The following is a 14,641-nucleotide window of genomic DNA, read 5'->3' as shown; positions in this document are numbered from 1 at the left end:
CCAAGTCTTGAATACCAAGCCATCGTTTTCCGTTTTCATTGGATTCCTCCCAGAGAGTGATTTTGATTTTGTAAGTTTTTGTGTCTTAGATTTAGGTTGTTTGTTAAAGTTTTCATAGTCTTTTGTTTCCTCCGTAAGGAGTGATTTTGGTTTGGATAATCTTTCGTAGTGCCTCCAGTTTTTAAGGAGTGTTTTTGTTTTCCTCCAAGAGTGGAGTGATCTTTGTTTTTTGATAATCTTTTATAGCCCTGCTTTTTCCTTTTTGGATAGTGAGTCTTACAAATAAAGACGACTTTACCTGGAAGACCCTGCATTTGTGTCCTGTGTTCTGCCCGGACGTGACAATATTGCAGTACTGCACTGAAGTGACATGCTAGATAATGTAATGTAGTCTAACAGTAATAACAGCCACAATAATTTATATATGAGTATGTAATGATAATTGGTGTTTGTCGGTTTTAAAATATAAATATAGAACATAATATAGTAAAACAGTAACAAATTGACATATTATAGTATGGGATATGAAAATACAATATAAGATGGCGTGTAGTAATGTCGTGTAGTATATCATGTAATATTTAGTATAGTACATTTACCATTGAATATGAACATACATTTGGTACATACATATATATATACATATATATATTTGGTGTGTTGGAGGAAGAACAGACATGGCTCAGCTGACTGACAGCAAAGAAAAAAGTCTCCGGAGAACACCAGAGTTTATTTTGTTTTGTCAGATGGCCACACAGCGCACTCTGGGAAGTAATTAGGGAATCGGTGCATATTATCTCACTCATACACAGCCACCCTGCAGTGGACGGAGGTACTCATGAACCGGGTCCTCCTCACTGGACGACAACATTCAGTCATCAATTAAAATCTGGTCTATCTGAGCAACCGGGATAGGAACAGAATATCTGAGCAAGTAAATGTAGTAGTTGTATATGTGTAATTAGTTATTGTACTGTTTGTATTGTAGGCCTTAGTAACCTCTATGAAGAACATGATGAAAGGAGTAATGTATACTCACCCTTGTAAACAGTTTCATGTTTATTGCAGCCCGAGTACTAAAACTAACGTCACAGACCACTTCTTCAGACCAACTTACTGTTTCCAGTTAGCTGCTTGCGTTGCCCTTGCAACAACCCGTGACCCTTTTTACATCCTGTTGGCTGCGGCCTCATTACTGATAAGTGGCTCAGTAACCACCCAAATTGACGCAATACAGCTTGAATCAAAGTGGAGCAATGCGCGGCTGCATATCATCAACAGCACTTTAACCAGCAACTAAATGATGGAATTCATCTCATTCCTCTCGGCTGTACTGATGTTTTTATACAAACCAAGGCAAACTGAATAACAGAAACAGATAACAACATGAAATGACTTTGATTAAATACAACAAAGCGGGCTGTCCTTGTGCAATCACAATACATACAAAATACATAAAGTATGAAGGGGACAAGTCTTGTGAGGCTTTACGTGCTAACATGCTCACCATGGCACTGTTAACCCAGTGTAATGTTATCCATGTTCTCCATCTTAGTGTAGCATGTTAGCGTGCTAAAATTACCTAATTAACTCTGAACATACAGTCCAACTGAGACTGATGGGAATTAAGTTTTATAGGCGTTTGGTCATAAACCAAAGTATTGAAAGAAATTCAGACCTAATGGGGACGCTAGATGAAAAGTAATGGATCAGTAAATTACTACAATTCATCCCCAGGGGAACACGGATGGCATCCATCCAAGAGGGGTTTATGTATCTCAGTTGTGAGCGATGTGGTGGACCGACCAACATCGACGTCACCACAGCCGCAACTAACGTGGTTACAAAGCAAGCTTGAAGGAAGAATATGAAGCACAAATTGAATATATAATGTTCTAGAACATATGCTCAAAATTCAACTATATATATATATATATATATATATATATATATATATATATATATATATATATATATATATATATTGTAACATATATTTTAAGTCTCTGCTTTAAGGCATTATTGCACCAACTGATTCACATTTATATTTGTTTCTGCTGGTTCATGAGCCGTTTAATCCAATTAGGGGATTTACGAAATAAATCAATTCTGGCAAAAAAGTTGAAACCAAAAATATAGAGCGCTTCCTTTTGAGGAGTACAACATTTAAACATTTCATGAATTGATATTTTCTATAAATGTGAACATAATTGCTTTAGTAACCAGTTAGAGGTGAACGGAGAGGGAGTGATACATGTTTTCATACACAAACAAGACTGCAGCAGCACTGGCAAACAATATAAGTGCCTTTCAAAGCAAAAATAATGACGCAATCCTGCAGAGCGAAGGCCTTCACAGAATTTGTCAGTTCAGATGCTGCAGACGGGCTTATTAAATGGATTTAGGCGGTTGTTTTGGGCAGAGTGTGAATCAACACAAGGAGCCATGGTGATGCACTTGTGACTAAACTTCCTATAAATAGATGGATTTATATTCTAAAACCTAATACCTATGACGTGTGTTTAGGCAAATTTAAGTTATCAGTCTCTCCTTTTGGAGTGACACCCAGTGCCTCTAACAATAAAGTAAAATTATGAAACCTCTTCAAATATTCAGCCAATGCTCCATTATGATGGCAAGGTAGTCCATGAATTGAACACTTACAACATTATTTTAAATACAAACTTTTCATATTGGCCTTAGGATTTTTATTTTATATTTATATGCAAAATGTAATTTAAAAAAAATAATTTGTCGTTTTTAATACCACACATAAACCACAGGGTCTGAACAAATCCCATTGCAACACAAAAGATAGCCACTCCAGAACCGAAGGTTTGAATGGGGGCTTGAAACTGAATAGAAATGTAGCTTTAAACTGGATATGTGATGGCCAATAATCTGCTTCCAGAACAAACTTTTATCACACTTCATGTATACACAACAGTCCTTGTAATACTCCATTCTTGGCCTTGGAAGAACTGCCGACACACCACAAATCTAGTCTTTTGAGAATTCACAATGGTTTTTCTTTTTTCATTATTTAATTTTCAGCCTTGAAAATCAATACTGACCTTGTGGCCGACATATACTGTATGTGTGTGTATATGTATATATATATATATATTGATATAGTTTCAAGTTTCTGATGAAAAGGCTGATTTACAGAGTCAAGGATTAGATGGGTTGAAAACCAATTATTTCAGTGTTACTCACTGACTGTGAGTATCTTGGTAGCTGATAGTACTTACAGTGTGTTTATTAAGTGATTATTCACCAAGTTTTCTGTATCGGAAACATTTGTGGCCGAGACTGGCTGCAGGTCAGAAATGATCCAGATAGCCCTGGATTTGAAGTGAAACATCTACATTTTAACATCTATTTGACTAATTGCCATTAAAGTTCGGTACAGATATTCATGTCTCACTGAGGATAATAATAACAGATATAATATATAATAATAAATCCGTATAAACTGATATCTGCATGTGAATACAGAATCTGTAGGCGAAGGGACAAGATTTTGCTATCGGAGTTGTTCTGGTTTGTGATTGTAGTTTTGTAGTCTGAGGAGTATTGACCAACCACGTTTCAGAGCGATCTGGTTGCATGCCGGTAAACAGTCCTTGGAACTCATCATTGCTTTTTATTAACCTTTCCAATTGGCTACTTGTGAAACAATCCTGTCTCTCAACTCCAACTCCATTTTGTGACCTTTGCGTAGTCCCTGGCCCAGATACCTGGATATCAGCCGGCTCCACCAGAACCCCATAAATACTGTCCAGTGACCCCAGAGGGTAAATGAGTTCTTTATTCTCCTCTCAGGGACAAGCTGCTCATTCACTTACTCAACTTAAAATACAAAATCTAATTTAATATTATTTTAACTGTTTATCCGATAACATGAATTGGTTAATTAAAGAAGTTACATGGTTAATTATTAACACCCCTACCACCAGCAGGTGAACAATTTATCATGTCCATTACTTTTGTTCATTAACTGCAAAACGAATTACATTCCCACTGGAGGTTAAAATTACACATGCCTTTGCTGATTTGAATCATTTGGTTTATTGGTTTGTTTTTCCATCCATCCCTTTTCTGTCAGGACTATCTGTTATGCACCAAACCGATTTCAATACCTGGGCTTTGGGTATCAGTCAATACAGAGTACCGATACCAGTGTTTCATCCATTAGCTGTGTGGAGGGGACTGGGACCATTCCTTTATGTGTAAGGCGACATCAGGCCAGATTCCCAGCTCTACTTTATGTTGAGTAGTAAATGCTAAGGTCAGCATGCTAACACGCTAAACTAAGATGGTGAACACGGCTCCCATACCTGCAAGCTAGTGTGCTAACGTTAGCATTTAGCTCAAAGCATGACTGTGGTTGAGTACATCCTCACGGAGCCGACTCTTCGCCTTGATGAAGTCAAAATGTGTCCAAAGTGGCTCACCTCATCGTGTAGAGAAGCGTGCCGTTGTCGACCAGCCGTAGCAGTTTGTTAGGAGTCGTCATGTTGTGGGCCACCGATTTCTTTCCGTTGTGGAAAAATGTATCGGGAGTCCAGATTTTACTGGCCAGGAGGTTGTTGAGGGGTAAAACTTGCATGGGCCCGTCAAACTTCAGCCGCTCGTCCCTCCAACTCTGACGGAAGAAGACGTCGATGGTGTACTCCTGAGGGGAGGAGAGTGCAAAAGATTAGTTTGACAAATAACACAAAATAGGTTATTCTTTTGTGTGGAATCATCTCTTCAAATCTGTATGTCTTTGTTTTTAATAAGATACAGTGTGCCATGCTTTACCATCACACAGCACACCGCTTCAACAGAAGGAAAAACGTCCTGGCAGCACGCGTGTCCTCTATTCAACAGGATACATGTGCACACACAAATATACACGTTTCATACACATACACATTGTGCTTTTTAAAGTCATGTAGTCCTGCATCATGTAGTGACTACTCTGTTTACCTTTTAGGACCGAGGCACAAATTAGCCTCATGTAGAAACCTTGTTACACATCTTTTTCATGTTTTATTAATACGCAACAAAGTCTTCCTGTGTTGTCACCAACACACGGACAACAAAAAACTAAACTAAAAAATGACTGCAGGAAGCAGCCCCTCAAAAGGAATTTATTTCACATCGTTCATTCAATGGGACTTGGTGTCCTAGCAACAGACTTCCCTCATCGGCTGCATACAGTGGCTTTGCAGACTGAAGGCAGCTGTCTTAACAGAGTGAGATGGAAATAAGCTGCGTCTCGCACAACAGTACTGGTGATCAATACGAGCACGCCGTATGTGTTTCTCTCCCATTTGCTCTGGGCTTGCGTGGTGCACCGCTCACCAGTGAGCTGTGACCGGTTTCTCCTCCCCGAGTGAAAAACTGATGAAGTCATTTCTCAGTGGCCTTAACAACAGGAAGCCATCATCCCCAGCAGGAGAGGTGCACAGCTTCCACTCAACCCATCAACAGAGCCCCTCTAAATAGCGCAGGGTGGACGCCTGTTAATTGATGTGATTGGCCTCCTGCCGGCCGGCATACAGAACCATAAAACAATTACGCTGCATTTGTCCATGCGGCAGTGTTCTTAAAGTCCACAGAAAGCTTCACAGCCCCCCCCCCCCCCCGCCTTTACACACACGCATATTGAGTTATGCTCCTCTCATTTGATTATTTTCCATTCAGAAATGTCTGATGTGTCTTCAAATATAATACAAAATCAGTCATGGAAAGAGGGCTAGAATAGTCATTACAATAAATACATTTTATTCAAGTAGAGGGTTTACTTGTGCTATATAATGATACTTGGTACAACTATTAAATTAAAGAAAACCTTCAAGACTACAAAATAATGTGCATTAGCATGCCAACTTATACAAACTAGTGGAACGACACCACACCTTAGAATTAACCAGAAAGGACAAAACTCAACATATTTAAATTAAACAAATATTACAACAATAAATAGATGAAAAGAGATTTGGACACCGTGGCGGGTGCAACAAGCATTTCAGGCTACTAAGACTAGTTATGGATATTATATTCAATTTCTGCCAATAAATCCTCCTAAATCCTACACACTGTTCCTTTTGAGTACCAGAGCCGCAAGTAACACATTATATTTACTGTCTGACTAAGTTTAAAAAGTAATTCATCTTCTTTCACACCAATTACTCCACATTGAGTTTGATGATGAATTCAATGCCCAGTGCAGACCACAAAAGACTCTCCGGGTCACAAGAAAGACTGATGAGAACACGTCGAGGCACGAGGACGCGCACGACGTGGTGATTTATTGCTCTTTGTCCAGTGTGTCTTCGACCAAAACTTTCTGGCAACACAACAAGAAAGTTTGCTTTCTCCTGGCACAGAAAAACCGAGCATTTAAATCTCCATTACCAGTTAAACTCTTGAATGCACTTCACTATTCTGGCCTTTTCTGAATGAGATCCAACAACAATGCCAGACGCCAGACCTCATCCCAATCAGTGTAAAACATCCCGTGATGAATAAACAGACAGTGGTGGGCTTGGCTCGGCCGGGCGGAGCACTCATTTGTTTGTTTGCTTTGGACAGGAATCTCCTGTAAACAGTGAATTCATTTGAAGATTGAAAGACAGGAATGGGGAAAAGCAGAGTCGATCTCCACACTGGGCCAAATGGCACAATCAGTTCAAATGCCAGCTGGTGTTCCTCCAGGGACTGAGTGATTGATTTCTCCTTGAGAGACGAGACAGAGCGGAGCCTCGATCCAACAGTAGTTTTCAAATGTCTATTTTTTATAGCAACAAGGATCATGAATGGATTTACTGTAGCAAGCAACTGTAATTTAAATCGCATTTATGGCACCGGTTACAAAAAGATTCATGAATATTGAATCACCCACATAAAATACGGATGCCTTTTTATGGCCCCTGCGTGTAAATATGAATACATATATATTTATATATATATCGTCTCTATTTTGGCATCCCACCTGTACTAGAAAGCAAAGAGGAGGAGGGGGACGGCATGCCACGACCGCCCCAGGATGGATTACAGCGGGACCTTAAGGTGGAAAACATTTTTTTTTGTTACTAACAATGGATCAAATGCCTTCGAGCTTTTTGAAAGGGGTCACTTGTTGTGACAAACCCACAGATAATGAACACTGACGCTGCAGTTCATCACAGTTCTGCGGAGCGTTTCAGCGTCTTCCGGCTCATTGTTTTATGTCTCTGGCCGACAGTAGTGCTGTTGAGGTTTCTCTCTTATCAGCACCGTTTCCAGACACAGCCGGCAGCTGTTTCCAGCGACGCAGCTCTGATTAACCCAGAGCACACGTCCGGCCCCAACTGGCAACCGTAGCGACTAGCTGGGGAACATAGTGTTCAGCAACCAAAGAGCACTTTTTATTTTATTTTTAAAGGAGAGTGAATGTGAGACTTACAGTAAATTCATCAGGTGAACATAATCAGCATCGTTCTGTAAAATAAGCAACTTCCGCCTCGTGAAATGTAGGATGGAGGCTCAGTATGCTTTCACATTCTTTAAGGTTCAAAGTACTCAGTAAAGACTTTAATAAGACATTCAATGGAATCACTTGAGTTGCTGCGTATAAACAACATATATAAAACATTGTTGTGGAATTTGGCTTTTCTGCCTCATGCAGAGTCAATACATTTAAATGAATCAGGCAAAACTATCCCCCTGTTTATTTGCATGATTCATAATGATGTAGAAATGACTGTGATTGTCCTATATGCCATAACTAAATGGGTCTCTGATGTTTTCAAGTCAAGGTCAATTACTGAACACTCTTAGTAAATACTGCAGAATTGTGCTGAAAAGAACACACAAATAGGGATTAGGACACGAGGGAGAGAACAAGCTTGTTATGTGCACATGTCTCCTCTGCGCACATGTGAGCGTTAAGAGGAGCGGTGGAGCCAGAGAGGGAACGAAAGGAAATGAGGAAAAGGATATGAAAGGCTGATAAGGTGGCAGTTAAGGTAGGATGTACACTAGACGGGGCTAAATGAGTCCAGACGTTAAAAAGACGACAGTGTCTGGTTCTCTGATAATGGCAGGAAGGTTGTGTCTAATATCTGATAGAATATTAATGCAGCCTTTTAGCTTCAATTAATAGGTTCATTAAATTCGAAACATTTAGATATTAGATCCCATTTTAATAATGTCATTATGTTTTCGTTTTAATTTGGTTTTACTCAAGAGAGCTGGACATTTTAGTCTCTTGTTCCGGTCATTTGATCTCTCGTGGTTTTCCAGCGGATATGCAAGCTTATTATTTGTCTTTTCATTGAATTATCTGGTTGATGGAACTACATACCTGCCATTTGACATGAAACATCTCTGTCCTTTTCCAAATATATTACAAAAACACAAATAATGTCATATCCTGAAGACGGTGAGTAGCTGAGTACCGGAAATTGAAGTCTCAGATTATTTCTGCACAGTAATGTATCCTCCGATGGTCCGACTCGATCAGCTGACTGCTTCGAAGGGTTTGATTTTATTTTGCTGCCCAGATATTCCGTGCTAGAGAGCCGTTTCCCCAATTTATTATGCATAAATGTTGCATACAATGTCTTGCTTTTTTGGCGGTAAACAGCAGACAGATAATACCTGACTAGCAGGTGTGGTGATGATGCAGGCGGCTTCCTGGAGGCAGTGCATTCATGCGACTTGGCTCTTCTGAACTTCTCAGTCAAAGACTTGATTAATGTCTAGTCTAATTACAGGTCCTTCTGGCTCTCGGGTTGTCAATTATTCTCTCTTGCTTCGCTTCTTGTGTGCTGTTCACCTTTTCCCTGCTGGGAGTGTAACCTGTGTGAGACTTTCCAATGAGCTGTGAATCCCAAACCAAATGGAGCTCTAGCGCAAGTTCAGACAGGAAGACCGAACCCCTCAGCCCGCATCTATTCCTCACATTCCTGCCAATCATCCCTCACGCATGCTCACACATTGTTTACTTGCTGTCATCGTTCTGCACCGTCAATCATGACACCAGCTGCGCAGATCAGCTGATCCCCTCTATCCAATAAGCACACGGAAACAATGACACGGCTAGCCAATCATCTTGCTGCTGTCTCATTTAAATACGACTGTCTCTCTACCTTCAGTTCTTTCATGTTACGCACCCCTCCACCTCCGCCCAGTCTCCATCAGCTCATCAGCCACCACCAGGTCCGGACTCCACGGGGGGATCAGAGAGTGGTAAACACAGGAAGGAAGTGTTGCAGTGAACACAACAGAACGGTTTCAAAACAGAAACATGATGCATTTTTTAAAATCTGCGGGACATTATTAAATCATTGTTATTTCGAGCTGCGTTCAGGGAAATGAACACAAGTTGCTCCCATTTATATGAGAGTGAAAAGAAATGTTGGTCAACATGTAGAAGAGCAATGGCGCAAACCCTGCGCTTCATAATCTTTTTAAATGTAAGTGCAGGGTTTGTTTTATTCATTGGCAACGTCCACAAAGTGCTCAGCTCTTATAACGCGGGGAAGTCGTAGCTCGGTGATCGGGTGGATAATGGGTTGACAAAGACTTTAGACTTTGATACCAGACACAGATGTCGTGTAACTTCTCGGCTCTGCGATGCGAAGTCTATTTATTTTTCAGCTTTACGCACACAACTAGAGTGGTTGTATGTTAGGCTTTGAGTACTGTCAAATCGTGGATGAACTACACTCAATATTGTGCTTGAACGCATCATGTGTCACTATTGACTTTTTCAATATTTAACAAAGACCGTGTCAGCTCTAGGGCTGACAGTGGGCGTTTATCATTTGACGATGGGAAGTTTTATTCAAACAAGATGGCTGTGTCATCAAAATGTTGAATGGGAAACAAGAAAAAATAAAAATTTAGTGCTGTAAATGGCGGAGGATCCGATCACTCTGTTCTGCGGAAAGGTTCCACAGCACAGTCAACACTGTGTAGCCACCACATGTTTATTAATGCTCCGATAATGTTAATGTTAGCTCTCTAAAGTTCACAACGCCTCTTTTGGCAGGAGGTGTTGGAAACTCCAAGACAGCCAAACAAAATATTCAACATGCCATTGATTGTTTGGGCAATTAATGAGGAGTCAATTCCGTCCTCAAGCGGTCGATAGATCAATGTCTAACAATCACTGATCGACCAGATTCTAAAATGATTCTTGGGCAATCAATGAGGGGTTCAAATTGGGCGTTATCCACACTGCAGTCTTTGAGTTGCCTAAATATCGCCAGAATAAACACAAGTTTCTTTTCATTATTGGGAAAACAAATGAACTACAAATGCGGATACACTCATTAAAATGTTTCCTCCCCATGTTGCAGTCTTTTAGATCGGGTCATACGAATGATCATAACACAATGAAAGTAGGAGTGATATTGAATCTGTTCGCCATTAGAAACTTGCGTAAAAATTGAAAAATCAACACGTATTTTGAAGATGCATTTCACATCGAGGCCGTGCCACTGTAGAAGAGGATACATTATAAATACACATCATAACAGATATGACTGATGAAGTCAAATGAAACAATGATTAAAATGAGAATTAAAGCAATAATTGATACAGTGAATACAAATAATCAAAGAGCATGTCTTGAGGAGGGAGACCTGTTTTTCCCTATAACACAACACATATTTGTGTACACGCAACGCATCAGTCCAACAACACGTGCTTCACAACAACAGGCTGGCAACAGACAAGAATAGTCCATCCTACACCATTTGTTCCAACGTTGTTGTCGTCACCGATATGATTGCAGTTTGGTAATCTTCTCGACGCTCAGAAAATGAACACGTTGAAACTAGGGCAATTACAATGGGTTGCTCTTAATCCCAAAGAAATCACATCCTGCCATGTGCTAGTAATATGATTGCAGGGTTATGAAGTCTTCAGTTTATTGTGGCTCCCATTTTCACAAACTAAAAGGTCGTTAATAGACGATGCTTGCTCGGCTTTCCTATCATATTGTGACGCTAGGGAACATAATGACATGAATGGTGACTGAACAAAATTAAGCTCTATTTCTTTTTCTTTCTGAAAGGTGCTGAGAATCTATCAGACAAATTAAAAGTTCTCGTGAAAAGGGGCTAAATTGGGCTAGCAACTCTTTGAACAAGGTCAACATGATTGATACAGAATGCAGGAGTTCACTTACAATCTTGAGTAACACAAAGCTCCATCTGTGCTATTCGGAAGGCCTCGAACTGCTCAGGCAGTTTGAGTTTCCAGAGATCGTGAAACCATGGTGAGATGTGGCCATCACTGACATCTTTGTCAAAGTAGGCTTCAGCTCAGTACCTGTGACAGCCTCAATCGCTTCCCATTTCATCAGAGCAGCCCTGTCAAATCCCGACATGAAACGGCTAAATGTGCCGCGACACTGCATGAATGAGTTGCGACTCATGCAGGAGGGGGGAGGGACAGAAAAAAAGACAGAAGAAAGATTAGCAAGAGTAAGTAAGAAATGGGAGGCTTGAGGTAGAGAAGTGCATCCACCTACTTACCAGGGATCAGCATCAAGATTGTAACCCACATTCTGGGTCTTAGTGTGACACACTGCAGAAATCAGACACGACTCTGAACAACGTTCCCTGTTATCGGCCTAATACTCGAGTTTCACTCCGATTATGCAGTTAGCTTCCCTCCTGTTGCGATAGTGGGACACTGAAGGCAGATGCGGCGTATTGGGGTCCAAGTGAAAGCTGAACGAGTGGCCCGCAGGGTGAGCGAGAAGCAGACATTTCTGGGACACTTGATGTAACAGAGATGGGTAATTGGACGACTGGATGTTCACGACATAAAGTATGAGATGCCTAGGGCATAGAGTGTGCTCTGTCTAGCAGCATCGTTTTATAAGTTACTCCAAGGGTGTTTGCTTCACATTGTTGGAGGGCAATGGCAGTCGGTCAGTCCGTCACTTTGGTCCAGACTGAAAGATCAACAATGGATGGATGGATTGAATTCTAACTTTGGGGATCCTCATTTAACGCCACGGAAGCAGGTCAGAATTTCCCCAAATCCAGAGAAATATCTGTACCTGTACACAATGCATTGCACAACATTTTGCACACCTTCATGGTCCCCAGGCGATGTATCATACCGAGTGTGCTGATTGCTTGACTTTTCCTACAGCGCCACCAGCTGGTTGACATTTGTGTTTTTGAGTTTAGTCTCTCAACAACTATTTGATGGCTTTCCATTAGCAACGACCTGTAATGCTAGCATGCTAGCACTGTCATTGTGAACACGTACTATGAGCTGAGTGCTAAGTAAAGCCTCACAACTGCTAGCGTGGCTGTTGGTCACTTATCAATAATCCATTCTATGAAGTTAACAAAGTACTTCAACATTATTCTAACAGATGGTGTATTCAAGGTCGCCTGCAGTAAACGTGGTGGATCAACCAAACTATTTAGAAAATAAAACATTTTTCAAAAGACTAGTACAGTAACAAGAGCATTTACAGAATGTGCAGTAGTGTTCCCTGATTGAAGTGATTTGTTATTAAATGCAGAGCACAATCCAGCGCTGTCTCAGTGTCCCATGGCTTCCTCGAGCCTCCCCCTCACACAAAACAATAGGCTGATCTCCATCCTCTAATCCTAAATGTTGGTCCATTCAATCTAAAACACTGGCCATGAATACAGTCCTTTATGTCTTTTAACAGTGTCAAGGTTACTAATTAATGCCAAAAATTGCCACAGATAACCTGTTATTCACTTTTATTTCCACATTGAAATAGAAGCTGATGTTTTTACCTTTTCGAGTGTGTTATACTGACATATATTCAAGCAGCGGGGGTCAGTCTGGATTCACTTGTATTGCATCAATAGCAACGGTGGCATTTATGGAGTGGTATTTTAGTTTATTGTGAGCAGCCCACTTTCAATTTAAAGCTTATTAAACAGTTAACAAGTTTTTATCAAATGACCCATAAATGGAATCTGGAGAGAAACAACTAATGCAGTAACAACAAGATAACAAGAAGTAGATGTCCTTGGCAGCATACAGCTGATTTCCCTCTTTATTTTAATGACTAGATAGCTGCCCAAAATGAATGAGTTAAACTCTGGCGAATTGTCTCCAATACAGAATATTTTCCTTTGGGGAACACATCAAGGAAAGATCTTAAAAAGCTTCTCTACACCTCTGAAATACCTCCAGGATTAGTCATATCCTCTCTTTTAACTGACCTAGAAAACTGGCCCATGCTTTTGTTTCCCAGAACCGTGTACTGCAATGCCCAATGCTCCACGCTCTAACACATCCGACTCATTCTCAAACTCACGAACCAGAAAACACGATCGCACAACCCTGACCTACTGTAGGGGTGCCTTCATTAGCTCGAAATGCCAGAACTCTTGTGTTTTCAAAGCCTCAATATGCTGTTTAAAAATCAGGAAAACAAGGCGCCACTCACAGTACATCACACGTTTACCTGATCTGTAAACCGGGTGCAGCTCATGGCTGACGCAACAGTACTTGTTATTCTCCAAACTCAAAAGACAAACCGAGCCACCCACTTCCTCCCGGAGGGTGCCCTGCCTTTTGGAAATGGGCGCACATTTCAGCAAATCAGACCACTCATTATTGAAGTCCACAGTCAAGACCGACTTATTTAGTGCAGCCAACTATCCACATTTGCTCACTGTACTGTATAATCGTCGGTCTTGTCCTCCCCTGCTCAGAGGGCCTCGGAGCTCCGAGAGCTGATCTGTGACCAACGGTTTATTCCTGTGGATATCATGCAACCCCATTCAGTGGCTCTGCAACAAATTATACCAATGTGAAGGTAGAATTTAGGAGACGCAGGAGGAGGACTGTTTTGAATGCAAAGTTAAGAAACACTTTTTCTCACTACAATGTTGTAAAACCAAAAGATCAAAATGGACCAAAATGCCCAAAATGTAGACTCATTCATTGTAATACCATGTTAAAGTATCTGGCTGGACCTTCTCAGTGTTCCCACAACAATGTCAACACAGACATTATTATACGCCACATATCTCACAGATGTAAACATAAGTAATCCACATTGCAATGTACATTTACAGACTTGCAACGCGTTGTACAAGATGATACTAAGTCGTCTGTTTTGTAGTGCGATGCTTCCTGAGGGTTGATTAGCATGACATTTTTTTGAGGCTGGAGTGTGGAAAATCTTGAAAGGCAATGCTTGAAGTCTTTATGCAGTGTTCATGTGCAGACGGAGACAGATTACGCAGCGTAGCCTGGGGCCAGAGCCTTGCCTGGGTAATGATCAGTGAAATCCTGACATCACCTACAACTGCCAAAGCAATGCAGAAATTTAAGAAATTTGATATGTTGACGCTTTCTGTGGAAGCCTTGGCAGCGACAGGCCACATTGATTGCATGACAAAAGCATAAGCGTGCATGGACTACAGGTATGTTTGCCTTTGACAGCAGACAGAAAACACCTGATCCTCACTCACAAAACATGACCACAAGTGGGTTGCCACGTCCTGTGCAGCCGTCATGTGAGCCACCGACTGTCCTCTGTGCCGTTGATTCATGATGTTGCCGAGTGGAGAATGAGGAGAAGAGAATAAAAAATTGGGTCTAGAATTGAGTCCTGAGAGACCCCAAAGGTGATATCTGCTGA

The 14,641-nt window shown here is 40.9% G+C and overlaps 1 protein-coding gene across 1 annotated transcript in view; it reads right to left on the bottom strand.

The window, feature by feature from the left end:
- gabra3 (gamma-aminobutyric acid type A receptor subunit alpha3) overlaps positions 1-14,641 on the bottom strand; it is a 73,337-nt gene that overhangs the window by 12,287 nt on the left and 46,409 nt on the right. Inside the window, exon 5 of the mRNA XM_034550101.1 lies at positions 4,458-4,678. Within this exon, the coding sequence (XP_034405992.1) occupies positions 4,458-4,678 (221 nt within the window). The remainder of the gene's footprint in view (positions 1-4,457; positions 4,679-14,641) is intronic.

Source organism: Cyclopterus lumpus, chromosome 14 (assembly GCF_009769545.1).
Source record: "Cyclopterus lumpus isolate fCycLum1 chromosome 14, fCycLum1.pri, whole genome shotgun sequence".
NCBI classification, from domain to species: domain Eukaryota; kingdom Metazoa; phylum Chordata; class Actinopteri; order Perciformes; family Cyclopteridae; genus Cyclopterus; species Cyclopterus lumpus.
The sequence above is the reverse complement of the archived record's forward strand: the minus strand, read 5'-3'. Positions and strand labels throughout refer to the sequence as shown.